At 42.0% G+C, this 14,201-nt stretch overlaps 1 protein-coding gene across 3 annotated transcripts in view; it reads right to left on the bottom strand.

Annotated features, from left to right (window-relative positions):
• IPPK (inositol-pentakisphosphate 2-kinase) overlaps positions 1–14,201 on the bottom strand; it is a 61,703-nt gene that overhangs the window by 26,887 nt on the left and 20,615 nt on the right. Inside the window, exon 1 of one of the 3 annotated variants that reach the window (XM_037383233.1) lies at positions 6,987–7,167. The exons of the other annotated variants lie outside the window; for them this stretch is intronic. Coding sequence (XP_037239130.1) covers positions 6,987–7,067 — 81 coding nt within the window. The 5' untranslated portion in view covers positions 7,068–7,167. Of the gene's footprint in view, positions 1–6,986; positions 7,168–14,201 lie in introns of those variants that run through there. 3 annotated transcript variants of the gene reach the window in all.

The raw sequence follows: 14,201 nt of genomic DNA on the forward strand, positions 1-14,201 counted from the left end.
CTAAGCATTATCAAAAGCCGCTCAAAAACAAAAAAAACCTCCAGGCATAAAGCAGTTTGAATTTCCAAAGCAAGTCATCAGAAGACAAGTCTGTTCCAATACAATTATTAGCAAAATAAGATGAAACCTCTGAAAAAAAGTATTTTGGGGGAAGAAGAGAGTGGTGGTGGTGCTGCTAGAGTTAAGTATTGCTGTCCTATTACACTACAGTATTAGAGCCAAGATCCGCAGCTTTTCTGTCTGCCCTCTCCTTCCACACCCATACTACATTTTCCCATCTGCACCTGCAGAATCTAAGGCACTAATAAGAAAAATTTTAATCGTTGCCATTCTGTTGTCTCTTCTCTTTGCATTCAGCTCTGCTTCCCAGTGCCACCTTCCCTTTCACTTTATAGAGATACTACCATACTGCACTGCATTCAGAGCATCCTTTCAGTGCAGAAACCTTGTGAAGCCAAGGAAAAAGCAAATTTAACTACACTACTGCAATATGGAATTGAAATCCCAATATGGAGTAAAATTCTATATAGATGTTGACTCAACCTGTTAACTTTTTTGGGGTCAAAAAAAACTTTGTAGCTAATCCACAGAACTGGAAGTGCTTCCAACTTTTAATTCTTCATAAAAGCTTTGCAGACTGTACTCAAGTAGAGTTAGTCCAATTAGTTATAATGTCTACAACCGCAGTTGTACCAGTTTACCCAAAGAACCAAATACAAATACAAAACTGTCTTTTTTTCCAGTGACCATAGATGTGTATTTAACTATTAGTTAACCAAAGGTAATGCAAGGAAAAGCACAATTTCACAGAGGTGCCACAAAGGGTCCCGAATTCCAACTCAAACTGGAGATTGCCTTCTGTTCCTAAAAACTTAATTGTTGTTTACAGCAAGGCAGACATCTCTTCCCTTCTTTTCCACTGATGACACACCCTGATCGCATACTTGGTTTTTCAACTGGTTTTTATGGCTGCTTGCTTCAGTAAATTGAGGCAGAATCTCCTCTACTTGCTTAAATAAATAAATAATATTTTAAAAAAAAACCAAACAATTACAACTAGGAAAGAAGAAACAAAGCAAAATATTATTTGTGATCATCAACCTGGTTTTTGTCATTTTTCTATGTAGGCAAATGGTGTGCAGGTGTGGGGGGGTTTGCTAGACAATGTTTAGATATGCTCACCCTTCAAAAGAAAACAACCCTGGAGAAACCAGGTCAAAGAAATGCCCTACAAACTAGTGAAAAAGCAGAAGATCACCCTTAGTCCCCATCAACGTTCATGCTGGAATCTTGGACCAACTCACACATAAAATTTTGCTTCCTCCAGAAAATTCAGAAAATTTTACAGAACCAGGTGAAAAACTCCTCCCTGGGTTACATCACATAGTCTTGGTGAATCTTTTGGATATATCCAGAGCATTAAATCCATCAGAAATAAGAATTAGGATAGGTTTGGAATTTAAACAGAAGACTCTCCTCAAGGATACAAAAATGTTTAAGTTCAAGTCTTACAAAACTATGCCTTTCCCATTAATTAAAATAGAACTCAATAAATAAAAGCTGCATTTTACCTTTTCTGATACTTTCTTACTGTGAAAGAACCAAGACACCATAACTTGGCCATATTTTACATCAGAACAATATTCAGAGAAGGCTATTGTTAATAAGCTATTGTATTTATACCTGCAAGGAACAGCAACTAGTTTTTCAGTAATCTTCCCCTATCTTAAGACTCTTTAGTACAAGAATCAGCAGTCTGTTCTATATTTCCTTGAAATCAAGACACTCCTAGATGTTAAATCACTGTTCCACAGACATCAAGGGAAAAAAAAAAAAACAACCAACCACACAAACCAAACCTAACAGGACACCACTGAACAAAAACCAGAACACAACTGAACAAAATTCACTTTATAGTCAGGGATCTGGAATTTCTCAGGAACAACTTGGAACTTTTGGGGGCAATACTTTACTTACACAAATTTCAATAGGACAAAACAGATTCAGCCAACTCCACACAGAAAAACAATGGAAGAAGAAACAGGCCATACAGGTTTTTGAACTTGGACAAAATGACATCATCAGAGAAAGCACCTTAATTGCTGTCTTGTTGAGAGAATCTTCTTAATGATCAGCATCACTCCCTTTCTGCCAAACAAGACCAAACTGGAAAGCTGCAGCTAGCTAGTAATTCTGACCCTAAGCTTTTCACTCTTTCTACAAACACCCTTGTGTTTAAACATACAGCCTTGTAAACTGTCCTCTGTCAAAGTAAGTTTATTACAACAAAATTTTCACTAAGAATCATTTGTCATTATTTTTAAAAACCAACAAACCAACCAACCACAGGAAACTATTTCATATTGCAAAAGCACTATTAGGAATGATTACCTAGCCCAATGTGACACAAAACACCCCCTTGTAAGTAGAATTATTTTATTTCAGAAACCAAAACCAAACTCATCTCCCCCATATGCAGAAAGTGTCCTCCTGCACACGCTGCAGCCATCACAACGCAGCTGCCAGTAGAAACAGCGACAGATACAGTGAAATCAATTACTACTGTTGAAACACAGAATACCCCTCTCTTGGCAACACCTGCTCTTTTTAAAGTCCCCTACAAAGTCAGAACAAGGATCAGGAAGGCTGCCTGCGAAAGCAGCACCTCCACCTTCACCCGTATGTTCCGAAGGGGGGGGGTGGGAAGTGACAGAGATTACTCACTCACTACAGGCACCAATGTTGGGAATCTTCTGGAAGTCTGATTACCCGACTTGACTCCCTCGCCCAACCTCCTCAGCTCTGCTTCATTCACCTTCTCCATCTACCCTCTCCCCCTTTTTCTATTTAGTAAGCTTATGTATGCTCTGGAGATGGTTTACACATTTACTAGTTAAATCCCACACCAAAACCCAAGGGTATCTGTCAGGGCTGCAAGCACTCTTAAGACAGACAAGTAGATCATCGCTAACAATCAAGTCATCTGAAGATACAAACCACAATCTTTTGCAAGCACACACCAAGGTTCCTCTAGACCACCTCACTGAATAAAAAACAAGCTGGGAAAAAAACCCTTCTTTTTCCTTGTACCACCTCCCAGCAGTCACGCTGAAACACAAGCTTAGCGTTCAAACATGTTAAAATTAGGATTTGGTTACCATAATATCCCAACATGCAAAAAATAAACCTAAGTAGAAATCAACTGCAGCAACACACAGGAGAAATGTACATACTTTATCTCATAAAGCAAAAACTGGAGAATGCAAGCATATGTGAAGGGAAATACAAATCAGCATTTCTAGAGCTGCTTATACTACTTTCTACAAACACCTCCTGAAAACACCTTGAAAAGACGTTAAGTGTCTCTGCAAGAGAAAAGAGCTGAGTAAAATGCAGAACTACAAGTGAGGATTTCCAGCTCCCTCCAGAAAAAAACAGGTTATCTCCACCTTAAAAAGAATCAACAGCTTACAAGACGATAACTGTTCTATAGCCGTTCCTCTGAACCCTCTCTACTGCTCAAGGGTACAGAGGATGAGGGAAAGCATGGCCCAGCCCTCTTTTTAAATCAGAAGCCAAATCTCATGTGGAAGGAGCAACACTCCAATAAAAATGCAGGAAATAAGAAGCATCTTTTCTAAACTGCCCAGCTGTCTTCAACAGTGCTCCGTTGGGATTTTGTAGAGCTGTACTGCAGCACTTCATGCACCTCTGAGATACCGACTAGTACAACCAACCAGACAATTCACTGTATGGGCTGAAGGGTGGCAAATAAGTTATTTGAAGAGGATACTATGATTCAATCAAATATCCAAAATTGCAACCAATGGACAAGGATCATACAGACACTGCCTGAATGAACTTGCAGGTTTTGTGTACTTCAGAGTGATCTTTCTGAACTTCTCAAGTGCCGTCTTCAGGAACCAAAATGGAGTTGCCATTTGCATTTCTCACTGAAATGATAAGGTAGGAAAAACGTCTTCGTTTTCTACTAGAAGCATTCCAGCAGGCTGCAAGACTATACAAAAGCTTTTAGACAATTCAGTTTCAATTAAATCACAGCTGCAATAAAAACCAACAGGAAAAGCTTTATTAACAGGGAAATTTGTACCATAATACTGTACGTCTTCTAGAATCTTAGATTCATCAGAACTGAAACTTCAAGAATCCATGAAAGCAGAAGTGTAAGCATGCATCAAAAAGGTCCAGAGATAACAACGGTAACTTGAAACGCTCGGCAGATATTCCATCTTTATTCAGCAGATCACTTTCTAAATGCCGGAGAACTAATTAAAGTAGCTCTGTAAAATTATCACTGTAAGAAGAGACGTGTCGACTAGACCATGCCCTGCCTAAGTCCTCTCTTCTCAGCTGCATGAATAAGAAACGGAGATGCACTCGCAGTGATTTCAGCCTCTCCTTTCAGTACAGTGTTCCGCAGGCTGTAGGAGCACAGGCACACGCGGAGACTCCTGTCACTGTTGCATTCTGCAGGATTAATACCGGTAAGAGGAAAGAGCACATCAGGCAGTATGACACTTTCACTGAAACAACAGAGCTTGTTCCACAGAATGCCAACGTCTGACTGTCAGACAAGCCTTTGTCTATATGCCACCATTCAAAGGCACTGGAAAAAAGGGCTACACTTTGCCTGCATCTAGGGCTTATCAGCTCATCACTAGCAGATCTATTTGTTGGGCATGTGACCTTTCCATGACTAAGTTTTTAATTTTGGTACTGTACTAACTTTGGATTAACAATATATTACACTCACGTCTTAAAGGGAACAATACAAAGAATGGAGCAAAGCAAAAAAATAAGTACAGCCTTATAAGTCAACACTGTGAACTGATGATGCATGCCCCTTACTCCTCAACCCCCAATCCACTCCACACCACCAAGAACAAGAGCATCCACCCAAGCTGCCTGCTCACTTCAGCCCAACCAGCCCATGTGCTTGATGCATGACCTTGCCCAGTACCTATCAGTGCTTCAAAGAGCGGTCCAGAGGGCAGGAACTGGAACAAAACGCCCTGGATCTTACTTCATAAAATGCAGAGAACCTCATGCCCTCTTTTGCAAGGCAGGGGGGATTAAGTTGTTTGTTGCTATGTTGCTGTTTAAAACTTCTCAGATCTTCCAGAAGAAGCAAGGAAGAGAGGCTGAGACCTACAGAGATAGGGACCAGCTTCCTCCCCACATTCCAGAATACCACTACACATCAAAAGGGAGAACGTGGAAACAACAAGCACACACAGTGGCCTCTCACAACCCCAGCACCCGTATCTGAGCATCCATTCACGTCTCCCCTGCCCCAACCGAACTGCTATCCCTTCCACTCGCATTTATACACAAAAAAGTACGAACCTGAGATACAGAATGAAGCTAAGACAGTTAAAATCCACTGCCTTTGTTATGCTGTTCATGCAAACCTGAGAATGACTTGACATCAGATCACAAGAACGATGATTAATCATACAAGTACGTCCTGTTTGTAAGAGGCACAAAGTATCTAATTAGTATCTAAACAGTATTTTACATGCTCCAGTTTTACAAGAGTTTGCCATCAGTAGACGCAACGCTCTAAGACATATGCTATACTGCTTCAAAGCTGCCCATAAAGGAAAAATCATATCTATTTCACTTTCAATCAACCTTAAAGTTTTACCATCTTGTTAAAAAGAGAACTGACACACTCAGCAACTACTCTGAATCTCTGGCAGACTTCCTCACTTTCCACATCTTTAAAAGTATCACAATTACATCACTATTAATCCATTATGTATTCTGACCCTTATCATCCAGTGACTAAGTATGTTTTAAACTGCCTTTTTCAAAGCTAACATTTGGACAGGAAACAAAATCCTACGTGCTCCCCTCCTGTGGCAAAAACATCTTTTAAAAAATATTTTACATAAAGCAAGAGAAGGAAAAAGCAAGAGCCACAGAAGCGCCCCTCCTAAAGTCTGGAAAGCATCGCCAAGATTTCCAACATTTTCTCAGACTTTATATTTGTTATTACTTTTTCACATCTAGTTTATGCTTATAATCCAGAAAACAGACATGAAAGTAATCCAGTATTTTCAAGGCATTCATTTGGACATTATTAAAAAAACCAAAACACAACTTATCTGGATTCAACTCTTATTGTAGATTATTTTTTCTCCTCCTAATGGCCTATATTTTATCATTTTGGCTTTGCTGGTTCTAGGTCTACGCACTATCAAGAACGTCCCGTGGCAAATCCATACCAGAATTTAAACAGAAATACAAATATTTTTTTAAGACAAAAAAATAGGCAAAAGTACTTTTTCATAAAAATAAACTCCTTCAAGGGACGCATATCCCAACACGTTCGGTAAATAACGTACATACCGGCAGGGCAGGCGCTTTAAACTGACAGAGTCTGCTCGATGAGATTTAGCTTCGTTTAACCGCTACCGCTCACCAAAGCGCTGAAGCTACTTTAAATTTTTTAAGTAAAAAAAAAAAATACGCAGAAAAAAAAAATCGAAGCCACCCAAAAAACCGCCCGAAGGGTAAATGTCAACGCGGAGGTGCGGTGACGGGCAGGTTCGCACGGCGGGCAGCGGCCGAGCCACGAGCCGAGGTGACACCGCGGGGCGCACAGCGGCCGGCCCGGCCCCGCGGGCAGCCAGCGCCAGGGGCACAGGGGAAAAGGCCGCGCCGCCCGCCGCCCCCTCGCCCCCGCCGGCCGCGCCCGCAGGCGACCGGGAAGGGCAGCGGCTCCGGGCAGCGCGGCGGGGCCGGCGGCCGCTGCCGCCCAAGGAGAGGCCCGAGCACCCGGAGACGGCCGCCGGGGGGAGGCAGGACGCCAGGCAGGGCCTGACAAGGCCGCCCGCCCTCCCCCCGGCCGGCCCGCGGCCTACGGAGACCCCGGCCCCGGCAGCGCCCCCTCCCGCGGGCCCGGCGGGGCGGGGTAGGGGCGCCCGCGCGCCGCCGGCCGTTACCCGCCCCCCCCTCACCTGGCAGTGGGAGACGACGAGGCTCTGGTTGCCTTCCCCGTGGTACTTCCATTCATTCTCATCCATCTTCTCCACTTCCATGCCCGGCCCGGGCCGCCGCCGCGCCCCGTGGGGACGGTGCCTGCCGCCGGCCCGCCGCGCTCACGCCCCCACCATCGCGGCTGCGCGGCCGCCCCGCCGCAGGAAGTCCCGCCCTCCGCCGGAGAGGCGGGGCCGGCCCGCGCCACCGCGCACGCGCCGGGCGGCCATCTTAGCGCCGGGCAGCTGCGCGCGCCGCCATCGCTGAGCGGGGCGGAAGCCAGGACGCAGCTCCCGGTCTCGTCCCACAGCCCGGGCCGCCCCGGGCGGCGGAGCCCCCTAGAGGCCCCGCAGGTGCCGCGGCCAGGCGCCCAGCCCGGACACTCGCCGTTTCGGAATCGTGGGCGACGGGGGGAAGCGGGAGGGCCGGGCCGGGACCCCCCTCGGGCCCGGCGGGCGGGAGCCGCAGCGCCGGGGGCAGAGCCGCCGCTGAGGCCTCGCACCGGTGCCCCGCACCCGCGGCGCGGGCCGTGCGGATGGTCAGACGCTCGGCAGCAGTAAGGCGGCGTTCAGCGTGCGGGCCGCTTCCTGCGCGGTACGGGCTCGTGGTTGCCCTCCTCGGTGTGTCTCTGGGCAGCTTCGTGCATCAGATGCACCAGGGCTTTCACACACCCGGTAGAGAGGTTACAAGTGTAAGTAAGAAAACGTATCCTTTCACGACTGATTAAACCAGTAAGCTGGTTTCCTTAGAATTACCAGAAGGGTTCAACGTAGCCGCACAGAGCGGCTCACCACCCATGTACGTGAACTACGCATAGATGACATGCAGTACATCTAACACGTCACCTGCATACCCAAATTCCCCATCACAGACAGAGGATTAAATTCTCGATCCCTTAATCCAGTCAATTTTATCCCTATGACTTCTGACTACTGGCAGCAATTAACATGAATTAACATATCACATTACTTGGGCTCTCTGAAACTCCCCGTTTTCCTCTCCGGCACAAGGCACTCACTCCATGAGGGATACCCATCTGGCATATCAGAAGGTCACTAACACTTGCGAGTTTTCCTCTGTTTAATGAACATTTGTATAATTTGGATAGTAGCCAAATTTGAATCAGTATCTTTTTAAAAAAAGTCAAAGCAAATAAAATGATGCCTTTTTGTTTTTCAAAGAGGGAAGATGCACCTAGAAGGCTGAAAATAAAACCTGCATAAATCTGCAACGAGTCATTGATCTTTTTTTAAATGTGTGGTGCTGTAACTCATCATTTAGCATTTAACTTCACTAGAACTATAACAAAAAATGAGAGTTAAAAATTTATACCTTCTTTTTGCCAAAATACTGATTGATAAGCACTTGACTTTTTATTTAATATTATCCTATATGCACCTATGTGAAATTGAAAAAGGAAACACAAATCCCTGCTCCTTTGGCCATTTAATAAAGATGAAAATAATGACAGGGATGTTCACAGTATGTTTCTTGTCACCTGTGTTTGCAAAGTTGCTGTTGCGTAACAACACATGGATATATAAACCACAAGAATTTACCATACTTACCCTGACTTACCAAAAGCATTACAAAGAAGTTTCACTCAGGACTGAGTAAGATTGTGGATTGTAAGGTAAATATGATACCTGCATTAAAAATGAGCCGTACTTCAGAGAAGTAGTATGTGCACACTTAGGAGGCTTACATGGAGAAATACAAAGGTAAAGAATATTGATATATTGTCTTGCAATGGCAAAAATAACTTGCCTCAACTTTACAAAGGAACTCTAGTATAGCAAGTTGATTGATTTTCCATTCCTTCATACTTCTGAAAAATGTACATCTATAGAGGAAAAAATAAAGCAGAGGTTCCGAGTGCTAGGGCAAACACGCTGAGAACACCTGAGGTTAAGACAGTCTCTCTCTCTCTAGCAGGTCTCTTCACCTTTTCCTCCAGCGTTCCATGGGGCAGAACTACCACTTGGGCACATTGCAGGAGCATTTGGAAAACACTGGTAAAACTTGGGAACTGGAGGGACAAAAGCCTATTAACATATTTCTCTCTGCATTATCAGTTTTTAAATATTACTCATCTCAGGTATTATCTACAATGTGCTTGAACTGAAATAGCTTAAGTTTTTGAGCCGTTAATAACACTGAAGCATTGCTTAAGTGGAATTCCACTAATACGGAATCCTGTGGTTAACTACAACTTGTATGGGCGTACCTGGATTGGTTTTGATTCGCTACCTTGAGGACTGCTAGCACAGAGCTCAGCAACCGTCAAAAATCCACCTGAGTATCCCAGTAGATGACCAGGTGTTCTATGATATTTTAGTATGTAACTAAGCTAGTTTAGAGCTGCATCAGGAACGCATAAGGTAATCCCACCTTCAGTTCCACAGCTCACACTTAATCCCCCAACATTTATTTTTTGATGTAATGTGAAGGAGTCAGGAGAGCACCACAGGCCTGAAATACATTTAGTTTTCTCTGGGTCCTGTAACTGCACTGGGTGGCTATGCTTTATGCCACAATTTCTGTTTCTTGGGACTCTTCAGTGTTGGGAATACAAAAAAAAAAAAAAAAAAAAAAGGTAAATTATCTATAGATTTTAAATCAGTGGGTACACTATACCTAATTGTGTAGATATTCTCAAATAGAAGATTAAGTGGCCCAAGATCACAGATCATATGACATTAAGAACAAGCTTGTAAAATACTGAGACGTAAGGCTACTGTCAAACAGATTTGCAAGTAAAAATGAGAATACACCAATCCTGTCTCTTTACATGAGGATGACAGACAAAAATACATTAACTAATATAACATTTCTTCCCAGCCTATCTTCTACCATTCCATGTCTGTAGTTTTTGCTTGTTTTTAAATGGCAATTAAACTACGGCACTGACTTCACATCTTCAGTTTATTCATGGCAGCTCCCCTGGTTCATGCCTGCCATGGAGATCATTACTCTGCCAATGCCCACCAAAACACAATTCCCCTCCCAAATTCAGCTTTAACCTTGCCGCGTCCTGCCAGGCATGCCCCTGAGCTGTCAGCGCTGGACTCTCACAGATGCCGTCTTCTACAACTTTTAAGTTTACCAAGGAATGAGAATGAAATGGTAAATACAAGTGCATGTATTCACTTGCTGGGGGGGGGTGGGGGGGGTGTAGGAGGTTAGGGGGGAAGTATCAGGCTAGTATCTCTTGTTAATATTCTGATGGATATAAAAAGTTCATTAAATACAGAGCTGAGGAAAAAAAGTAATAGCATTACTTGAGACTCATGATAAAATGAGATATCAAGAATACAAAGGTCTTGTAAGCTTATGAGAAGGATTTTTGTGATAATCGCTACATCTTAGTTCTCCAGGTTCCTAAAATGAAAGGTTTCTATAAAAAGAAGATATTTTAGTCTTTATGAAAAGAGTAAGCATTACACAAAAGATCCTTTCTGGGGACCTAGAAATGTCTGCCTGGAGAAATTAGGTTTAAGGATCACAAATTCAAGGCAGTGAGTCCAAGAATACTGAATGGACACGATAATACAACAATGAAGTTGTGCTACAAAATACTATTACTGTTTTTAACTACTGCACCATTTTCAGTTTAAAAAAAATGCAGTTATGTTTAAATAAGACTGACAGTTTTATATTTTTACTATGCTCAGACCATCAAAAATGGAGTATACTTATGTAACTCAACACCTCATTAAAATTTTAAAGTTTTGCTTTTTTTCTATTATCAGTATGATACCACTGCTCATTGACATAGTTTTTTCTTGAATCCATGGTTTATTTATGTAATTTCATACACATACCAGAAATGTGGGAAATGTCATGCTCCAACTGTCATTTCATCATTTCTGACTGAGAAACAGTCACCCAACAAAGGAAAAAAAAAATAGGACTGAAGTGTGCCATTTGATGGCTTTTTTAGAAAGCATATATGGTACTTTGAGCCACAATAAAGTATTTTACAGACTAAGCAAGTTAATGGCTTCAGGAATAGGACTGTAAGTAGTACAAAAGGTGACTTAAGGTTAGTGAAGATAAAGCCACATGTATGTTGTTAAAAGACAAGAGTTTGCACAAATGCAGCCAGCCATCAATAACCACAGATGCAGATAAACAGACATTATAACTACTAAGAGTTTTAATTGCTACATACAGTCAGAGAGAGGAAATGAAGTTACAGACATGGCATAAATAACTACTTCTCTGTACATTATATATAACTCCAAAGAATTGCCAAGACAGACAATACTTTTTAAAATATAGACAAGGTTAGTTAAATACTGTTTTCCATGCACCAGAGTCCTGAACATTTATTGAGAAAGAAATACAACTAATTACCAGAGGGGGCAACCCAACCCCCCCAAAAAAACCCCAAAAAACAGTGTTGTGAATTTTTAGGACCAGTAAGAGAAAATATATGGAAAAGATCTCATTAGAAAGCATAGGAGGTCTCTAAAGCGGAATGCTATGGTGAAATCCTACTAGCTTTGGCAGGGTATTAAACCCGAATGGCACAAGCCCAAGCCCACCTGAGCGCCTGTTCTTAGAGCCTTTGTTCCTGTGGGCGAGGAGGGGAAGAGGAAGGGATAAACGGCTTTTAGGTCTTGCCTTGTATTAAGTGACATACCAGCAACTGGAAAACAAAATGCTCTTTACATAAAGAGGTGAAAGCAGACTGCCAGAGCAGACGCAGGAGCCTGGTCAGAAGTCACACGGAAGCAATATTTTTGTGGCTTTCAGGACAGGCTAACACTTCTTGGTGCAGATACTTTGCTGTTAATGTTAAACTGTTCGCTCATGATCAGCCACCCTCTTGCAACATCACAAACAGACCCTAACTCCGTGTTTGGTCCTTGGACACTTGATCAGCCAAAGGAAAGCACGTCTTAAACTTCTTTTTGACACAAGCCCAATGTGATCACCTTTAAATAGGGAAGAGAACATGTATATTAATCTGGTTTTTAGCTAAACTGCCATCATTTGGCAACGCACTTCTGTGGAATAACCTTGAAACCTTCCCAGTTAAAACTTTTAATTCAATAATTTAATAACAAACAGAGTACAAGGTCTCCAGAAAACAAATCACAAATTTACGTAAACCAGTGACATGTTACGCTTCAGTTTATACCCAGAAACACCAAACTCTGTAACAGGATCTGGGGACGGTACAGAAGAACTGCGCAGCAGTTTCTTTTGTACATTTACAGATAAATTCACATTTATGTTCCCTGACACAGCTATCAATACTTTAGGAGACGTAATTCCTTAATCCAGACCACATTTGATTGACTGTAGTGTTAATAGTTTTGGAGTGATCTCTGTTAGCTGAGGGCAGCATACAGAATGAATGCTCCCTCCCCAGCCAACTCGCTCAAAGAACCCAGTTTACTGCAGTCACCGTGACTGAAATTAATAAAGAGAACCTGTATTTGAAAGAGACGTTTTCTCAGATTTTAAACATCAGATTTTCTGTCATCTCCAATAGATGAACACAGATATAACACAGTTTCACAAGCACAGAAGTTAATATAAATGCTATGCTACCTCAAAAGGGGGATCTTGTTCTCCTTTTCAAATCAGGCCACGTACCCTCACATTGCCCTCAGCACATTTACACCCATGTGGCACATTAGAGCAGATTATTCATCAAATGAATGGTCAAGGCTTTCCCGAGCGGGATGTTTTTTTCTTGGTTTTCTTTAGTTGACTCAGCAAACCAGTGTGACACATTGCATAGCCAGACAAGTCCTCCAGCCACCATGAAAGAAGGAATGGGAACACAACCAAAACCGGTGGGGAGTGCAGGATTAGGCATTTTGTTGCTAGCTCATTTTCAGATCAGATTAAGCTGATTATGAAACTACTTTCAGCAGTGCTGCAGAACCTCCCGGCAGCATGAAGGGGGTGTGTGTGTGAGGGGGCTTTCAAGGGAAAAAGAAAACGCACAGAATGGACAGATATTTCTAGGTGTGCTCTGAAAAAGCTGTAGAGCACAACACCAAAGAAATGTTTTGTGAGAAAGAACTGTAACACTCATTGAGCAGTCCATGAGCTGTCACTCACAGGTTTTTGGGTTGTTTTTTTTCTCCCCCAGGAAAAAACCCATGTGTTAGATTTCTGCCATCCCTTTACTGCTAGATCTTAAGACAGTTGAAATTATCTGCATTATCAGAGCATCAATGATCAGACATGCCTCTAAACTAAGCTTTTATTGATTAAAACAGCTATTTCAAATAAATTATCTTGATTAAGGTGAAATGACATGGGTATTTAACAAGTGATTATGAGATCTTCCTGAGTGAATGTTTGCCAAAACCATGTGTAAAATAACATCCATTGCAATAATGTCTTTATGACAGTATCTCACTTTGAACAAAAGCATAACTATAAGTAACAAGTATACATCTCATACCTTTCCAATAGATTTCTAGGGAAAAAAAAAAAAAATCCGAGTTACTTGGAAAAGAAGAACTATTCTTAACAGTGACAGGAAAATAAATATACCAAAAGAAAGATGTTCTAGATCTCTCAAGTCAAGCTTTTTGAGGAATTAAATTTAAGATGACTGAGTGAGCACAAATTCTAGATCAAATTCTACACTTCAGGCCCAAAGAGCAGTGAAGCCCCTTTCACACAAGGCTTGGCATCTTGGAAGGGACAAATCCATGTGGCATGAATGCATAATTCAAAAATACACCTCAAGGTTCTACATGATGGCTGGTTTTCAACCTATTTATGAATTTGCGATACTGAGTTAGAGTGCAAAAAAGACATTTACAGAATCATATCTGGAGACAGACATTTCTTTACCATTAAAGAACAGTGATGAGATATGCTTGTAGCCACTAGAAACATAATTGTAAAATCCATTAGAGCAATCCTGCTACCTGACACAAAACGAAGACAGCAGACAGACCAAAAATAATTTGAATTGTAATATTTGTCCCTCAGCCACAAATACGCATCCAGAAAGAGGAGATAATCTAACAAAAGCAGGAAAAATAATGGACACAAACATTTTTTGGGTTTTGTTTTTTTAAATATGATTTGGTTCATGAGGCTCCAGTAGCGGTATGTTTTAGAAGCAAATCTATTAATACCAAACTGAGAGCAAGACAGGAAGGGATTGGTAAATCTTAAAGCTACTTATTACAAAGTAGGTATATATTTATATA

Source organism: Falco rusticolus, chromosome 4, assembly GCF_015220075.1.
Source record: "Falco rusticolus isolate bFalRus1 chromosome 4, bFalRus1.pri, whole genome shotgun sequence".
Taxonomy (NCBI): domain Eukaryota; kingdom Metazoa; phylum Chordata; class Aves; order Falconiformes; family Falconidae; genus Falco; species Falco rusticolus.